Raw genomic sequence first — 15,415 nt, forward strand, 5'->3', positions numbered from 1 at the left:
CAAAGGGTTTTTAGAGAGGAAAAAGTTTATATAAGGATGAAACCGTATAATGTAGAACTACGGATGCGCTTAAAAAATCCATAGGAAAAGATAGTTTTAATGTTGAAAAGCCTTTTGATTGATCATCTCGACATTGAGATGTATGACCATGAAAAATAAAAAGATTTTGTCTAAAAAATAGTGCACTTTGCAAGATATTATCTATATCGTATATTTTTAAGATTTTCATGTTTATAGATTTATTTGATTTTAACCATTTTTTAAATTTAAAATTTTATAATTAGATATAAAAATAGATTTTGAGATAATCTTAAGAACATTTTACATCAAAATTAATTAGCTTTAAGAATGTATTAGTGGGGTAGTGTTAGCAATGAGAATGACAACCACAAGGTGTAACTAGGGTGTGGGGTGCTACCACCATGACCCAAACCCCTTTCCCATCTCTCGGGCCCCTCTCTCCCACTGAATGCTTGGCCTTGAGGATGAATTGGACCATTGTAAAGGTAATGACAGAGAGAAACATCTCCATTGCCCACTAATCTGCCGTTTCCCTGTTCAAAACAAGCAAAACCTTAGCTTATGGATGTCTGAAACGCTTTCCTAACTCACCTTCACCAAATTCACCTTCACAGTAAATCAAATATCTATAAAAAATTGAGTAAAAACAATAAACAAAACCCAATAAATCTGGGCAAAAGAAAAAACAGTTACCAAAACAAAAACAAATGGGGTAAAAAAAGTAAACAAAAACCAAGTAACATAGTTGTAAAACCAATAAACAAAAAGGCAAAAAAAATTGGGTAAAAAAAAGAAGAAGCAAAATTGGGTAAAAATCACCAAACAAAAAACTAAAGAAAATTGAAAAAGTGTAAACAAAAACCAAAAGAAAAAAGAGTAAAAAAAAAAAACCAAAGAAAAAGGACTAACAAGAACCAAAAAACCCAAAAAAATTGGGTAAAAAGCAGTAAGCAAATCTCATAGAAAAATAAAAACCAACCATTCTCAAATTTTCATTAAACAAAGTTTGCAATTAACCTTGATATCAATTATATGAAAACACCCCTTTCATGATGGATAATGGTGGATAATGGCGATGCCAAGTAATAGCAAGCACGTGGTGAAAACACTGGGATGCAAAGAGACCATGACAAACGGCATGTTGCGTATTCAGATAAGGGACGGTTATTCTAAGAACACATTAGTCGCAAATAGAACATTAAGGACGTGATTGTTTAGCTGAAAGATTTTCAAATCGGTGAAAGTTATGCGTTTGACGCACAATAACTTTCATTTTCTTATAAAAGATATCTTCCAATAAAATTTTTATTTACTCGTTAAAATATAAAAGTTTAAGTTCTTAACTTAGTATTTCATAACTTTTTTTTGCCACTATTCACTATTAACTATTGGGAAAGGTTTCTACCTTTCCCATATAGCATAGAAGATCTATGCTTCTCCTACCATCCAGCCGAATAGTTTTCATAAAGTAAGCCACTCATCGTTTCATCTTGAATCTGACGCCTCATAATATTTTATTTTTAATTTTTTTATACAAATTGTATAAATGTGAAATTTGGTATGTGTCATCTTCTCATTAGGGCGCACCTAAAAAAAATGTTAAAAATAATTTTTCAATAAAATATAATAATCAAAATACCCATGAAAGTTTCATTTTATTTTATTGGGAATATGCTTTTTTACAATTTTTTACAAGTGAGAGTTTCATAGAGGATTGGACGTCTAAAATTTGGCGTCAAAATATTTGATAGAAATAATTTAAAATAAAATAGTGTAAATACATGACATTATGATTGGGGCAATCTTAGCCCTTCATTCACAATGGAGAGTTGGATAAGGGGAAATATATAAGTCTTATGTTGTAGGGGAAATACAGAAAGCATGCCCTTAACCATTTACAACATAATATATTATATAATATTATATTACATTATATATTTATATTTATTTTTTTAGTGCAATTTGTATTTATATTATATTATATATAATCAAGATATAATATATAACATAGATATATATTAATAATATATATAAACTATATTATATTATGTTATATATATTGTCTATTTTTATTTATATTGTTAATACAAATATATATTAATTTAAAATATGAAAACTATATTATATATATATATATATATATATATATATTATATTTATATTTATGTTGTTAATAAATATTTGTTATCAAACACAATACCCATAGCTTTTTTAACATTCGAGCAAGTTATCAAACACATGACCCATAACTTATTTAAACCTTCCAAAATAAAACATTCTATTTTCAGAAGAAATAAAATAATTTTTCTTTATGAAAGATATCTTTTAGTCAAACAAATGCGTCCTAAGGGTTCCTATCAGTCTATCACATTGTTTTGTTCTGTATACCAATGTTGTTAAATTCGCTTAGGAGCCTTCTTTGGTTTGGTGAGAAAGAGTCCCTATCAGTCTATCACATTGTTTTGTTGTGTATACCAATGTTGTGAGATTCACTTCAAAGCCTTATTCAGTTTGGTGAGGAAAATGAACCAATTCAATACTTTGGCCGATTTGAGGGAAGACTTTGAACATTTTTTAATATAAATAAACTAGATATTTATATATAAAAATAATAAAAAAATAATTTTAGATAGATATTTATTTGCTTCGGCCAAATAAGTTGAAGTTTCGTTCGAATCGGCTCGAATATGACTGTAGCAGCTCAAAATAGACCAAATTTTATCGAAGCAACAACACCACGCTTTGCTTTGAGTCTTGGCCTAAAATCCAAAAGATTTGTCCTCTTCGGTCGAGAAGCAAATTTGAGGACATTGAGGTATACAATGCCACCCCGATCAATCTTATGATTATGGAGCTGATAACTTCTCCCCAAAGTGGTATACACCGCTACCTGGATCTCTCCCTTATGTTCCTGCGGGAGCATACCCTGTCCATCTACTTCCTCATGCAGAAGACTACTTGGGAGAAATTTTGACCTAAAATCTTTGGTAATCTACATAGTAATCATCATATTACTATTTTTATTTTTTTTAAAAAAATTAAATTTTAAGTTTTTCAACACTTAAATGTCACCGTCAAGTTAAGAGACGGTCTCTGACAAGTATTATTATCATTTTTGGAATTTTTCTGTTTTGAGGTTATTCTATAGGTTAAAAAAGTCAGATTCTAAAATTAACCATAGATTAGAATTTACTGTAAGAGTAAATGGAACATAGCTCCCACAGGCCCATAAACTGTTGTATATTTTTTTCCTCTTTGTGTGGCATAGCCGTTGAAGTAAAAAAAACCAAAGAAAAAGAGAAAGAGGAAGATTAATGATAGGATAAGAGAGAGAGGATAATGACATGCACAGAGAGAGGATAATGACAAGCATATTGTGCGTGAGAGAGAGAGAGAGAGGATAATGGCATCCACATTGTTTGTCACCCTTGAAGCAGGACATCCAGCAAAGGAATGTCGAGGCAATGGCTGCCTTTACCAGTTTATGCAGTATCCATCATGAGACGCAGGCACGTACACTCACTCACTTGAGGGAGAGAGAGAAAGAGGTAATGAACCCGGACCCAACCCACCCGGGGCCTGACCTAATTTGGGTTGAGTATGAGTAAAATGTGGACCCGGTGGATTAGATCCGAGTTGAAATTTTAGACCGAAAAGCACTATTTACTATTTCGGTTTGTGTTCGAATCCAATCGGGTTCAGGACCGGTCGGAATTTAATAATATTTTTTTTATACCAAAATATAATTAAATACATCATCAACAGTTTAACTTTTTTTTCAATTATGTAACTAAATTTATAGATATTATTGTTTTTAAATCGGATCCGATTAGGTCAAGTCGGATTCAGTCCTAGATACTTGTCGAAGAGTTAGAGAGAGAGAGAGCGACTTTGTAACGCGGAGAGGGAAAGTGCGTGTTCTGTTAAGATCGAAGGGGGAGGAGGAGAGATGATGCAGCCAGGTGGAATGCCACGCTGTAAAACCCAACTTTACAGAGAGAGAGAGCAGTGTGATCGAAAAGCCTGTTGCGCAAATCATTTCATTTCTCCCTCTGAAACCACAATTAATTAAATTGTTAAATTTAGATACAGAGAAAGAGAGAGCAGGGAACTTTTTTTTTTTTTTTAGAGAGAGAGAGAGGTTTTGGGCTCCGTCAGCTCAGTCCCCACAAAAAAATGAGACCATTATTTATTGGGCAGATGGTGACTTACAGAGAGAGAAAAAGGGTGGAGTGGGGTTTATTCCTTTGTCAAAGAATCAACAGAGAGAGATTGGCAAAAGAAGAAATCAGCGAAGCACAGTTTGTTTTGTTGTAATTAACCTTATCATGCAGCGCGCATGGCCGGGCAGGCTCTTACTGCACCAGTGGTGGGCCGCATTTAATTAAAAATTAAATGTAATTGCCATATTTGGGTTCTCATGCCTTGCCTTTCATGGCCCCCCCGCTCTTTGGTTGTATTATTCGTCAGCACCCACCCTTCTTTTCCCTCCCTATTCTTCTTCTCCTCCTCCTCCTCCTCCTCCTCCTCCTCATTGTATTATATGGCATGCCATTGCTCTCTTCTCTGCAACCAAAAATGCATTCTCAGAATCCAAGATCAGAGGGGATGTTGCTGCTGCCTCTCTCATCCTTGCCCTGATTCCCCACCGTCGACAGCTCTTCATCGCTGTGGCCGTCATGGCGCCTATGAGGAAGGATCACGGCTTCTATCAGCAAGGCAATCACTGGTATGCATCTTCACATAGACACTCTCTGTTGTTTCACTTTCCTAATTCTCATAGATTCTCAATTCCATGGTGCCAGTGAACAAAGCCCTCATGGCTTCCTTGCCCTCGTGGCTTTTATGGCTCCCCACCTTTGGAAGCTGCTGATTTTAAATTTGAGCCCTCATAGAGAACTGTTTCTCTCCCCCTTCTTTGGCTATTGTAGCTTAATATCTCCACAGCTCTTTTGAGGTCTTCAGATGTCTTCTTCGTTTTACCTGGTCATGTTTTTATCCTCTTCAAAAGGGATCTACTCGGAGTCTGTATGCTTCTATATGCTAAAGTATATAATATATGTGGTGACAGTAATTTACCCTCTGATTTATTCTTGCCTCATCCAACAGTAGTGTTGAATTAGGGTTGAAGCTGCAATGTGGTAGGAGCCCCTCAAGGGTTCAATATGATGATACATGCACGCCTCAACTTTTCTGACTTTTTCTCATCAATTTCTGGCAGTGATCACTTACTTCACACACACAAACACACACACACACACAAAACACAACAAAACAAGGGGAGATTCTAGCTGTTGAAGGCTTTAGTTTGTTTCTCTAGCTTTACTGAGATGGGTGTAGGTGTCGGGTGCCTGATGCATGTAGTCAGAGGCACAACTTTCTAAATGTAATCTTAGTTGGGGCTTGTTATTTTGAGGTATAGCAGGAACACCATAAGGAGGGGCTTAGGAGTTTAGTCATGTTAAAGTTCATCAACCACAAGAAAGAAATTACATTTTCAGGTGTCATGGGTTTAGGGTCTTGGCACTTGCCTAGGGATCATGGAGTCCTCTGGTTTTTGTGTTGGATGATGTTTAGAATGATAGGGATATCTGTGAGATCGCCCTCAGGCGCTTTTAGTCGATTATCGATGTTTGGATCCAACATCCCTGTTGTTGACGGCAGCAAATTAGTTAGGGAAATGTATATTCAACTGTGTTGACAACTTGAAAGCCTTCTACCTACATGTCTTTGTCTCCCTCTTCTAAATATTCAACCCTCGTAGAACTCTCCATGGATCTCCCTCTTCTAAATATTCAACCCTCATAGAACTCTCCATGGACCGCCAGCTCTCTCCTCATGTTTCTCTTCCTAAAGCTTCACAAAATACTCGCTTAAGGCTCCCTGCCCTCCATGCACTTCTCTCTCATCCTCTCAATGTCTTAAACCCTCAGGAAAGATTGTGATTTGCAATAGAGGTGGGTGTCCCTTTAAATAGACGTGTAGGAACTGGATTGGAATTCAGGATTTTGTCTTCGACATGTATAGGATCTAAGTGATGAGAGAGCTATAATCTCAACTGTCAAGCCTAGGTCAGCCATAATGATCCAAGGGCTGGAATCACACCCCTAGTAGGACTCCTCCCACAATGATCCAATTTCCACAGAATTCCAATTCTAGAAACACCAGAATTAGATTTCCTTAACTAACTAAAGTTTCCATTACTAAATCTTTCCAAAATAGAATATTTCCCTCTATTACATTCTTACTAACTAGGATTCTAATCACCTCAATTGAATTTAAAAAAATAAAAACACAAAGTAACCATACATGGAATAAGATTCCAATATTCCATCTAGAAGCTCAGTTTGGGTATGCACCTCCTTGATCAAGAAAGGCCTCCATACACTTTCTATCCGAGGGATGAGTGCTGTGTCCCCATGGCCAATGGGCTCCATGCGGCTCTCTTGGCATTAGCGTGGGCCCTAAAATAGGGCCCACTCGTGTCTCCCACCCAATCTCCATCATCATCATCATCATCATCATCATCACCATCTGAGCCTTATCTCGATTGTTTGGGATCGGCTAGTGAATTATGTTCCACCGTTCCACTCTTTCAAGGGCCATACCCTCAGTCAGATCATAAGTCACCATATCTCTTCTAACTACTTCCATCCATTTCCTTTTGGGCCTTCCCCTTGCCTTTTTAGGCCTTCCATGTGAACCAAATCGCCCCTCCTAACTGGTGTTGTTTTAAGTCGATACTGCACATGTCTAGCCCAACTTAGCCTAATTTCCCTCGGAGCCACCTCTAAATTCCCTCAGATATGTTTTTTTTTTTTATAAAGTTATCGTTAAATTAAAAGGGAAACGAAATACAAGGGTCCATAGATAGTGCCCACAAGCCGGGTCTCTTAGCCAAAAAATGAGGTAACCTCTAAGAAGAGGTCCTGTACAAAAAATGAGGGTCTTATAACAGCATCCTTAACACCGATGTACAAAAGCAGGCAATAACAGGGGTTGTAGAGAGATGTAGAACCAAAAGAGGGTGAACAGAAAAAAGCAAACCCAAAGGCCAAAAGAAGTCGCAGCTTTGAAAATTAGGGTGCCCAAGAACTAAAAAGTGGCCACGACTTGTGCGATCGCTCCTTCCTTAGCTAGGTGGTCCGCCAGGTCATTTGATTCCTCCAAATATGTGTCCATGAGAGGAGATGATTGTAGCCCTGCAAAGGTGAGAGATCTCGTCATAAATAGGGGCGAGGTACTAGGGAGGGGTAACTAGACCAACGGCCCAAGAAACTATATTGCGCGCATCCCCTTCCATCAGCAGGGGTTGGCCCCACTCAAGATTGAACAACTTGAGACCCGTGAGCAGAGCCAGAGATTTAGTGAGCTGTGAATCAGCCTGGTTGATGTGTTTTGAAAAAGATGCTAGGGTGTTCCCTTGGTGATCTCTAAAAACCCCCCCTACACCAGAGGAACCCCCGTCGAAATTAAACTTAACTACACCAGGTGGAGAAGGGGACCAACCACTATGCCTAGCGGGGCGACGATGTTGAACCAGGAGAACTTGTTGCCAGTTCAAAAGGAACAAGGAGGAGGAGATATCCTTGAAGACCTTGTGATTAGTGGCTCAGAGGATCACTAGAATATGAATCTTGTGAAACAGAGCAGAGGTTTTACTTTTGACTCCTCGAAAGATCCTTGCATTCCTTTTTGTCCACAGGACCCATATGGTGGCCTCTATGGATGCCTTCCAAAGGATCCTACCAGCTTTGGGCCAAAGGGAGTCCTTGGCTAAGTTGAAGAGGGCAGAGATAGAGGTGGGCATTACCCAAGCCAAGCCAAAAAGGCTCAAGAGCCTGCTCCACAGGTTATGAGCTAAGTCACAATGAATGAAGAGGTGAGGATGGTTATCTTCTTCGTTGAGGCACATAACACATCGATTCGGGATAGGAATTCCCCTGTGCTGAAAGTGGTGCACAGTTAGCGCTCTTTCAAAGCCTGCTATCCAATTGAAAGCTTGCACTTTCGGGGCGCTATTGAGGACTAAATCTTGGACACCACAAAGTAGAGGTGGGTTGGGGGTTCAAGCAGAATTTTGTAGAAGGAAGAAACCGAGAAGGAGCCCGAGGCAGCTGGGGTCCAAATGATTCTATCCGACCCGGAAAGGGTGAGGAAAGTTTCATGGAGCAAGGCAGAGAGGGATATAAAATCAAGGAGTTCGGCATCAGAGAGAGAGCGCCTAAAAGAAGGGTTCCATAACCTACCGTTTCTGGCAACCTGTAGTTCTTCCGAGATCCAGGAAGAAGGGTTGGTGGCGAGCAAGAACAAAGAGGGGTATTGTACCTTAAGGGGTGTGTGGCCCAATCAGAGGTCAGACCAGAATCGAACCCTACTACCAGCCCTCGGGTGGAACCGAATGAACTGTTTAAATTTAGATAGGGTCGACGGGACGGATTTCTAGGCCCCCGAAGACCTACTAGATGACCTCCCCTTCGGCAGCCAGGCATCGGTAGGGATTTTATACTTGCAGGGAAGCACTTGTGTCTAGAGCAGGTTCGAATTATTCGTCAGTCGCCACCACCATTTTCCCAACAAAACCATATTTTGTTTTCTCAAGGAGCGAATCCCTCACCCTCCGTGATGTTTAGGTAGGCATACTCTGTCCTAGGCAACATGGTGGATCTTTTTTGACTTAGAGTCCCCTGACCAGAGGAAGTTCCTCTTCAACTGTTCCAATCGATTGGCTACTGCTGCAGGCATATGAAAGAGAGACATGAGTAGACGAGGGTGTTGGATAGAGTTGTCTTTATGAGGGTTTTTCTTCCCGTAAAAGACAGGAACCTCCCTTTCCAACCGGCTAGCTGGCGGTCAACTCTATCAATAATGTTTGACCACTGTCTCTTCTTGGGTTTACCAATGCCCAGAGGCATCCCCAGATAGCTGGTTGGGAGATCCTTCACCTTACCTTGCCAATCTGGAATCGAGGCTCTTGTTTCCTCAGGGGTGAGAGAGACCCCTATCATAGAGGACTTTTCCACCATATTTACTTTGAAGCCAGTGCCAAACTCAAAACACCTGAGGAACATGCGAAGTCATTCAACATCCTCTAGGGTGGCATCAATGACCACCAGAGTGTCATCGGTGTATTGCAAGTGGGAGACCGTACGTCCCCTCGTACTGCGATTGAACCCATTCAAGAGGCCCTTCTGGTACAAGCGGGAGATCGATTGGCTGAAAACTTCGGCTACAATAGAAAAGAGAAAAGGGGACAGAGGGTCTCCTTGGTGAAGACCTGTAGAAGAGGGGAAAAAACCTTTAAGAGAACCGTTGATCAGAATGGAGAGGTGGGTGTTTGAGTAGCAGCCCCTCATCCGCCTTCTCCAACGGTCCCCAAACCCCATTCTACCCATGGTTTCATCCAAGAGCGACCAATCTACGTGGTCGTAGGCCTTCTCCCAATCAATCTTGAATATGAGGCCTGGTTTTTTCTGTAAATGTCTAGAATGAAGGCACTTGTGTGCTACTAGGACTCTGTCTAGAATCAGTCTATCCTTAATGAAAGCACTTTGGGATAGGGAGATGACGAAAGGTAGCACTTCTTTCAACCTCGATACCAGAACTTTTGAGAGGATCTTGTTGGAGGAGTTGACCAGGCTAATCGGTCTAAAATCCTTCACTTCCTTGGCTCCTTCGACTTTCGGGACCAAAGCAATGAATGTCGCATTCATCGCTTTATGCAGTATGCCCCTGTGGTGAAATTCTTCAAAGAAGTTTAAGAAGTCCATCCTGAAGTCTCCCAGAATCTCCCGTTTGTACCAGGCTGGTCTTCTCTCGGGCTTCAAAACCTCTCTTCGAGGCCCTATTGTGTTTCATCTGCAGTACATAGACGACACACTGGTATTCTTAGACGCATCTTCACAAGAAGTCGAAAATTTGAGGTTGTACCTTAAATGCTTCCAAGAGGCCCACTGGTTTCTAAGTCAACATAGAAAAATAAAAAATAATGGGGGTAGAAATCTCCAGCGCCGAAATCAGGGAGCTAATCCTGATGTGGGAATGCAAAGGTGAGGAACTTCATACAATGTACCTTGGCTTGCCTTTAGGTTTTGGAAAACCTAAAAAGGGACAATGGTCACACGTTTTAGACAAGGTTGATAGGCGTTTGGCGGGGTGGAAAGGGAGATACCTTTCTCAGGCTGGCTGTACCACTCTGATCAAAGCAACCCTAGCCAATGCTCTGGTTTACCTCATGTCTCTGTTCCAAATGCCAATCTCTGTGGCTAACCGGCTGGAACAACTTATGAGAAATTTTCTTTGGTTAGGCCAAGTAGAGAGAACAAAATTCCATTTAATCTCTTGGGAAAAAGTTTGCTTACCCAAACAACAGGGGGGCCTATGGATCAGGATCCTAAGAAACATAATCAGGTCCTCTTAGGAACATGGTGGTGGCGTCTTGCTACCAAACTGATTCCCTTTGGGCCCAGGTCTTACGCCAAAAATATAAGATCTCCGAAGGCACTTGGGTGCCAGAGAAGAGACATTTCAACAAGGCCTCAGGAGCTTGGAGGTCTTTCACATCTTCCTTCTCACTTTTCACGAACTTTATCAGATTTCGTCCAAGGGAGAGAATAAGAGTGCGCTTCTGGTCAGATATCTGGCTCAGACACACTCCCTTAAGGGACCTCTACCCCTCCCTCTACTCCATTGTCTCGAACAAAGAGGCTACTGTTATAGAAGAAATGGCAGTGGGTAGTGGTGGGAAACCGAAGGGAGGGGAATCCCTCTTTCAGAAGAAACCTCTCGGATGAGGAACTTGTTGGTATGGTCTCTTGCACCCTCAGGTATTTTAATTCTTTCATTTCAACACAAGAGAGGGACTTGTTGGTATGGTCTCTTGCACCCTCAGGTATTTTCTTGGTGGCCTCTTTCTACAAAAGACTTATACAACCCCCCACTTTCCCACTTAACCCCCCTTCGGTGTTATCCAAGGTTTGGTCTACTATAGCACCTCCCAAAGTGCAGTCTTTTAATTGGATATTGGGATCCCAAAGGCCTCTTACAGTGGATCAGCTCCGAAAGAGAGGGATTCCCATTCCCAACAGATGCGTCTTGTGTCAGTGCGAAGAAGAATCAAACTCTACTCTCATCTCTTTATTCATTGCAATATGGTCCATGAAATCTGGGGTCAAATGTTGCAGATCTGTGGGGTTCAATGGGTTATGCCCTTGACAATCAAGGAACTGTTATTTTTCTACCCTGCTTCTCATTGGCAGAAGGCAGGATGAACCCTTTGGAAGGCTGCCCTGGCAGCCATTGTTTGGGTTATCTGGAAAGAGAGAAACTCCAGGATATTCCATGGAATTGTTACCGAAGGTCCAGCCTTATTCCACAAAGTTACTTACTTAGTAACTTTATGGGCATCAAATCACCGAATCTCCTCGAGGTTCTCTGCAAACACCTTCATAAGTCATTGGGAAAACATCATGCACCATTGTCCGCGAAAGGCACAAAGATCCCACAATTGGCAACCACCCCCAGAAGGAGTTAATAAACTTAAATTCGATGGTTGCTCTCTGGGAAACCCCGGTCATGCCGGAGAGGGAGGAGTTTTAGAGACCAACATCAGGCAATTTTGTTTACCTACTCCGAGTATCTTGGCTTTCAAGATTCTCAGTATGCCGAAGCAATGGCTCTTCTTTTGGGCATCAAAAACTTCAACCAGTCTTGGGGAAAAAACCTTATAGTAGAGGGAGGCGCAAGTAATATATTATCATGGGCGATAGGGAGTTCCACTCCTCCATGGTATCTTGCTTTGATTTTTGATGAGATCGCCTACACTTGCAGGGATATGGTCGTCTTATGGACGCATACCTCAAGGACGTCAAACGAGTTAGGCCGGGGCTCAAGTTGAAGACCAAACCTTGTCCAGCTCCTTTTTTGATTCTGACCATAGAGGGAACATGGAGTAGTAGATCTCGGCTAGGCTTCAAGTTGAAGACCAAACCCGATTCAGCTCCTTTTGTGATTTGGACTACAGAGGGAACAGGGAGTAGCAAATCTCTTTAATAAGGGGCAAAACTATAAGCCCATTTTTTGTAATCTCACTGTAAATCTTGTGTAATCGGGTAGATCTATAAGCCCATTTTGTACAGGGTTGACTGACCTATTTTTTACAGAGAGTCCCGCCTAGTAGGGACTCTCGGTTTTAAACATTTTATGTACAACAACACTTTATAACAATACAGTTAACTCTTATAAAAAAAAAAGAAAGTCTCCTAGAAGGGCCTTGAAGGGAGTTATTGGAAAGCCATCCGGCCCTGTCACTTTATCTTTGCGAGGACGGGTGTTCCAACCAAAGAATCCAATTGTGAGGAAGCGAATGGAATTGTAGGTTCCCTATTCTAGGTCTAGGGTCTAAAGGTGCCGAGTAGAGGTCTCGGTAGAAGGCCAGAACTACTGCTTCCACCTAGTCCGGTCGGTTGATCCAAGATGGAATTGGCCACTTTGAGAAGGGATATTGTATTATCCTGACGCTGACAATTAGCAATCTGATGAAAGAAACTAGTGTTATGATCTCCAAGGCATAGCCATTTAACCCTGGACCTTTGAAACCAGAAAATTTCTTCTTTCTTACGAATGGAAAAATATTCCAACTTGTTTTGAGACCTGAGGTTTATTTTAGAGGAGGACAAGGGTCGGGATTCCTCTAAGCTCTCAAGCTCCTGAATGGAGTAGAGAAGAGAAAATTTCAAGAGGGAGAAATTCCCAGGAATGGTCCTGCTCCATTCTTCAAGAGACTTTTAAGGTGCTGGATCTTGGATTGCAGGATGAAACCTACCCTTCCCGAGACCAAGGGAGCAAAAGATTCCCACCAGAGAGGAATAAGTGAGGCTAGAGTAGGGTCTTCTAACCAAGACAGTTCGAACTTGGAAGGTTTAGGCCCTCTCAGGACAGGTTGGGTGTCAAGAAGGATTGGATAGTGATTCGAGGTTGGTTTGGGAAGCGCCAATGCGTTCGAACCTGAGAAGGCTTCGTCCCAAGGCAGGGACAGCAAGAACTTGTCCAGTTTAGAAAGGTTTGGATGAGAAGAGTGGTCCGACCAGGTAAAGAGATTACCTTGAAGGGGAATGTCCAGAAGTTCATTTCTAGAGATGAAATCTGAGGAGTCTGTCATACCCAACGAATAATTGGAATTTGAGTTCCTTTCAAATGACCATATGGTAATGTTGAAATTCCCTCCCAAACACCAAATGGGATGTGGGAGGGAAGCTACTCGGTCAAGTTCTACCCAAAGGGAAGTTCTGAGAACTATAGAATTCTGGCCATTGACCAGGTGGTCTAGAGGGGACCCTATTGTCATAGTTGATGCTGGAGTAAAGGTTGAGAACCTCCCTTCATCCCTTGATTCTTACCTTGAGGCGGCTCTGGGCATCGGCCTTGAAAAAATGGTGGAAAGGACCGTCAGAGCTTTCAGGAGGAAAGCCCATCACCCTGAGTAGTTCTGTAAAGTCCCCTTGTCCTCGATCAATTCCTTCGACAAAGGCAGAGTCAACTAAGGAAGGGGGGGGGTTTGCGCCTGGGATTGACCAGCCGAAGTGGAGGCCAAAGAGTCCCAGCATGAGGTTTAGCATTAGGGGAAGGCGAGGGATCAAAAGGGTATGAGGGGTGCAGGTCCAAAGGTAGAGCAGGGTAAGGTTCAGGGTTGAGGAGGTCAAGGGAAGGTTTGGAGCAAAAGGGTTAGAGCAAAGTGAAGTACGGGATAGGGTGGGTGACGGCAGAGGTTCCAACTGAAGGGGGAAGGGGGGTAGAAGGTCCAAGTGTAACAGAGGTGTACCAAGAGGGGACGCAGGGTCCGGGGCAGAAGAATGAGAGGAGAACATCGAGGTAGCAGGTTCGGGGGCAGGTCAAACAGGGGATCAAAGCTGGCAGGGGCTAGAGAGTAAGAGAGTTGGGGGAACGTGTTGTTGAAGGGGAGGGAAACACGGTAAAAGGTAGCCGGAATTGGAGCAGGAACAAGGTGGGGAGCAGCAAGAGGGGCATGGTGTAGGTAAAAAGGGTACAGAGGTCCTACCTGGGCTGAGTGGGGCAGCGAGCCAGGGAGAAGGTCAAACCTAACCTGGCAAATGGGTGTGAGGATAGAAGTGTGTTAAGGTGGGGAGCAAGAAGAGAGGCTAAAAGTTCAGGGTCAGGCGGGGAAGGATCAAAAGAGCGAACAACAAGAATCCTTGCAGAAGCCACATGCCAATCCATAGCCGATGAGGGTCTAGAAGAAGAAGCAGGGAAGGGCGAAGAGGGGGAAGGGGGGTTGGAAACCCCAAAAGCGGTAACAAAGGGATTGGATACCGAGACAAGAACCTTTGAAGAAGAGAGAGGGAGCACTGACAGGGTAGAGGAACCAGTAGACGGGCGGTCTACAGGCTCAAGGAGCAGGGGTTGACTATCAACTAGCGGTGGTCGTGGCTGCTCAAGGGGAGGAGGTGAGAGGGAGATGAGGGGGAGAGGAGAGAGAGGAGTTTCGTCAAAGGGTGGAAGAATAAGGGTGGAGAACTTGCCGCCAAAAAAGGTAGTGTGCGAGAAAGCGGGGACAGAGAGGGAGGGAGAAAAGGGATGGAAAAAGGGGTAGAAGAGGTGAAAGAAATCTCGATGTGGGCGGTTACTGATGGAGGACAAGTGTCCCCAAAAGGGTTAGCAGGGAGGACGAGAGACAACGAGGCGAGAAGCAACCCCGAGGCAGGTAGGTGGGAGGAGACGGGTGTCACCAGGGGAGGTGTGGATGTGGTTGGGGGAGAAGGAGGGGCTGGGTCGAGAAAGCAGGTCGGGGTGGGCAAGGGATCAGCAACGAACATGGGAGGGGAGGTGGGCCAAAGGTCTGACCAGGCCCGAGAGGCCGAGGGCAAAGACGAAGCCTAAGGGGCTTGATGAGACGACCCTGACACCTCCATTAATACAGGTGGCAGGCCCGAAGCAAAAGGTTCAGCGTTGACCATTATCTCCTTTCTTGGTCTGGACTTAAATACCTCCCAAGTGGGAACACTCGTACAAGGCTCGGACGAACAAAAAGCTGGCTTGGCAGAAAGAGGGGAATCATAGGACCTAGGTTCGGGGGCAGCTGAGACGAGGTTGGGGCTAACGTCAGGGGCAATCGGAGAGGAAAAGGCTGCAACGCGTCCTTCAGGGACTTCAATAGGGTACTGGTGGGGGCTCCACGTACTTTGTATCGACTGTTGACCAGTGGTAGGTGGGAACCTTGGACGAGCCGCCCTGTAAGGCTTGAGCCCTATCTGCTGGTGGCATTGCCGGTCGTGGCGCTTGCTGAAAACCACTTTCCAGTCAGAAACGACTGACTCGCTAGCATCGGCTGCTTTGCAAGTGGAACGAAAAAGGGGGAAGGGGGAGAAGCCAGGGTCCA

At 43.0% G+C, this 15,415-nt stretch overlaps 1 protein-coding gene across 3 annotated transcripts in view; it reads left to right on the forward strand.

Annotated features, from left to right (window-relative positions):
• Positions 1-3,852: 3,852 nt before the first annotated feature.
• The window catches only part of LOC18441479 (Phototropic-responsive NPH3 family protein), a 28,758-nt gene continuing 17,195 nt past the window's right edge, over positions 3,853-15,415 (forward strand). The window contains exon 1 of one of the 3 annotated variants that reach the window (XM_011627690.3): positions 3,853-4,750. In XM_011627690.3, coding sequence (XP_011625992.1) covers positions 4,701-4,750 — 50 coding nt within the window. In that variant the 5' untranslated portion in view covers positions 3,853-4,700. Of the gene's footprint in view, positions 4,751-4,881; positions 4,979-15,415 lie in introns of those variants that run through there. The other 2 variants (XM_088851870.1, XM_088851868.1) reach the window with 2 other exon arrangements.

This window comes from Amborella trichopoda, chromosome 11, assembly GCF_054954075.1.
Source record: "Amborella trichopoda isolate Santa Cruz 75 chromosome 11, AtrichopodaSantaCruz75HAP2 v2.0, whole genome shotgun sequence".
Taxonomy (NCBI): Eukaryota; Viridiplantae; Streptophyta; class Magnoliopsida; order Amborellales; family Amborellaceae; genus Amborella; species Amborella trichopoda.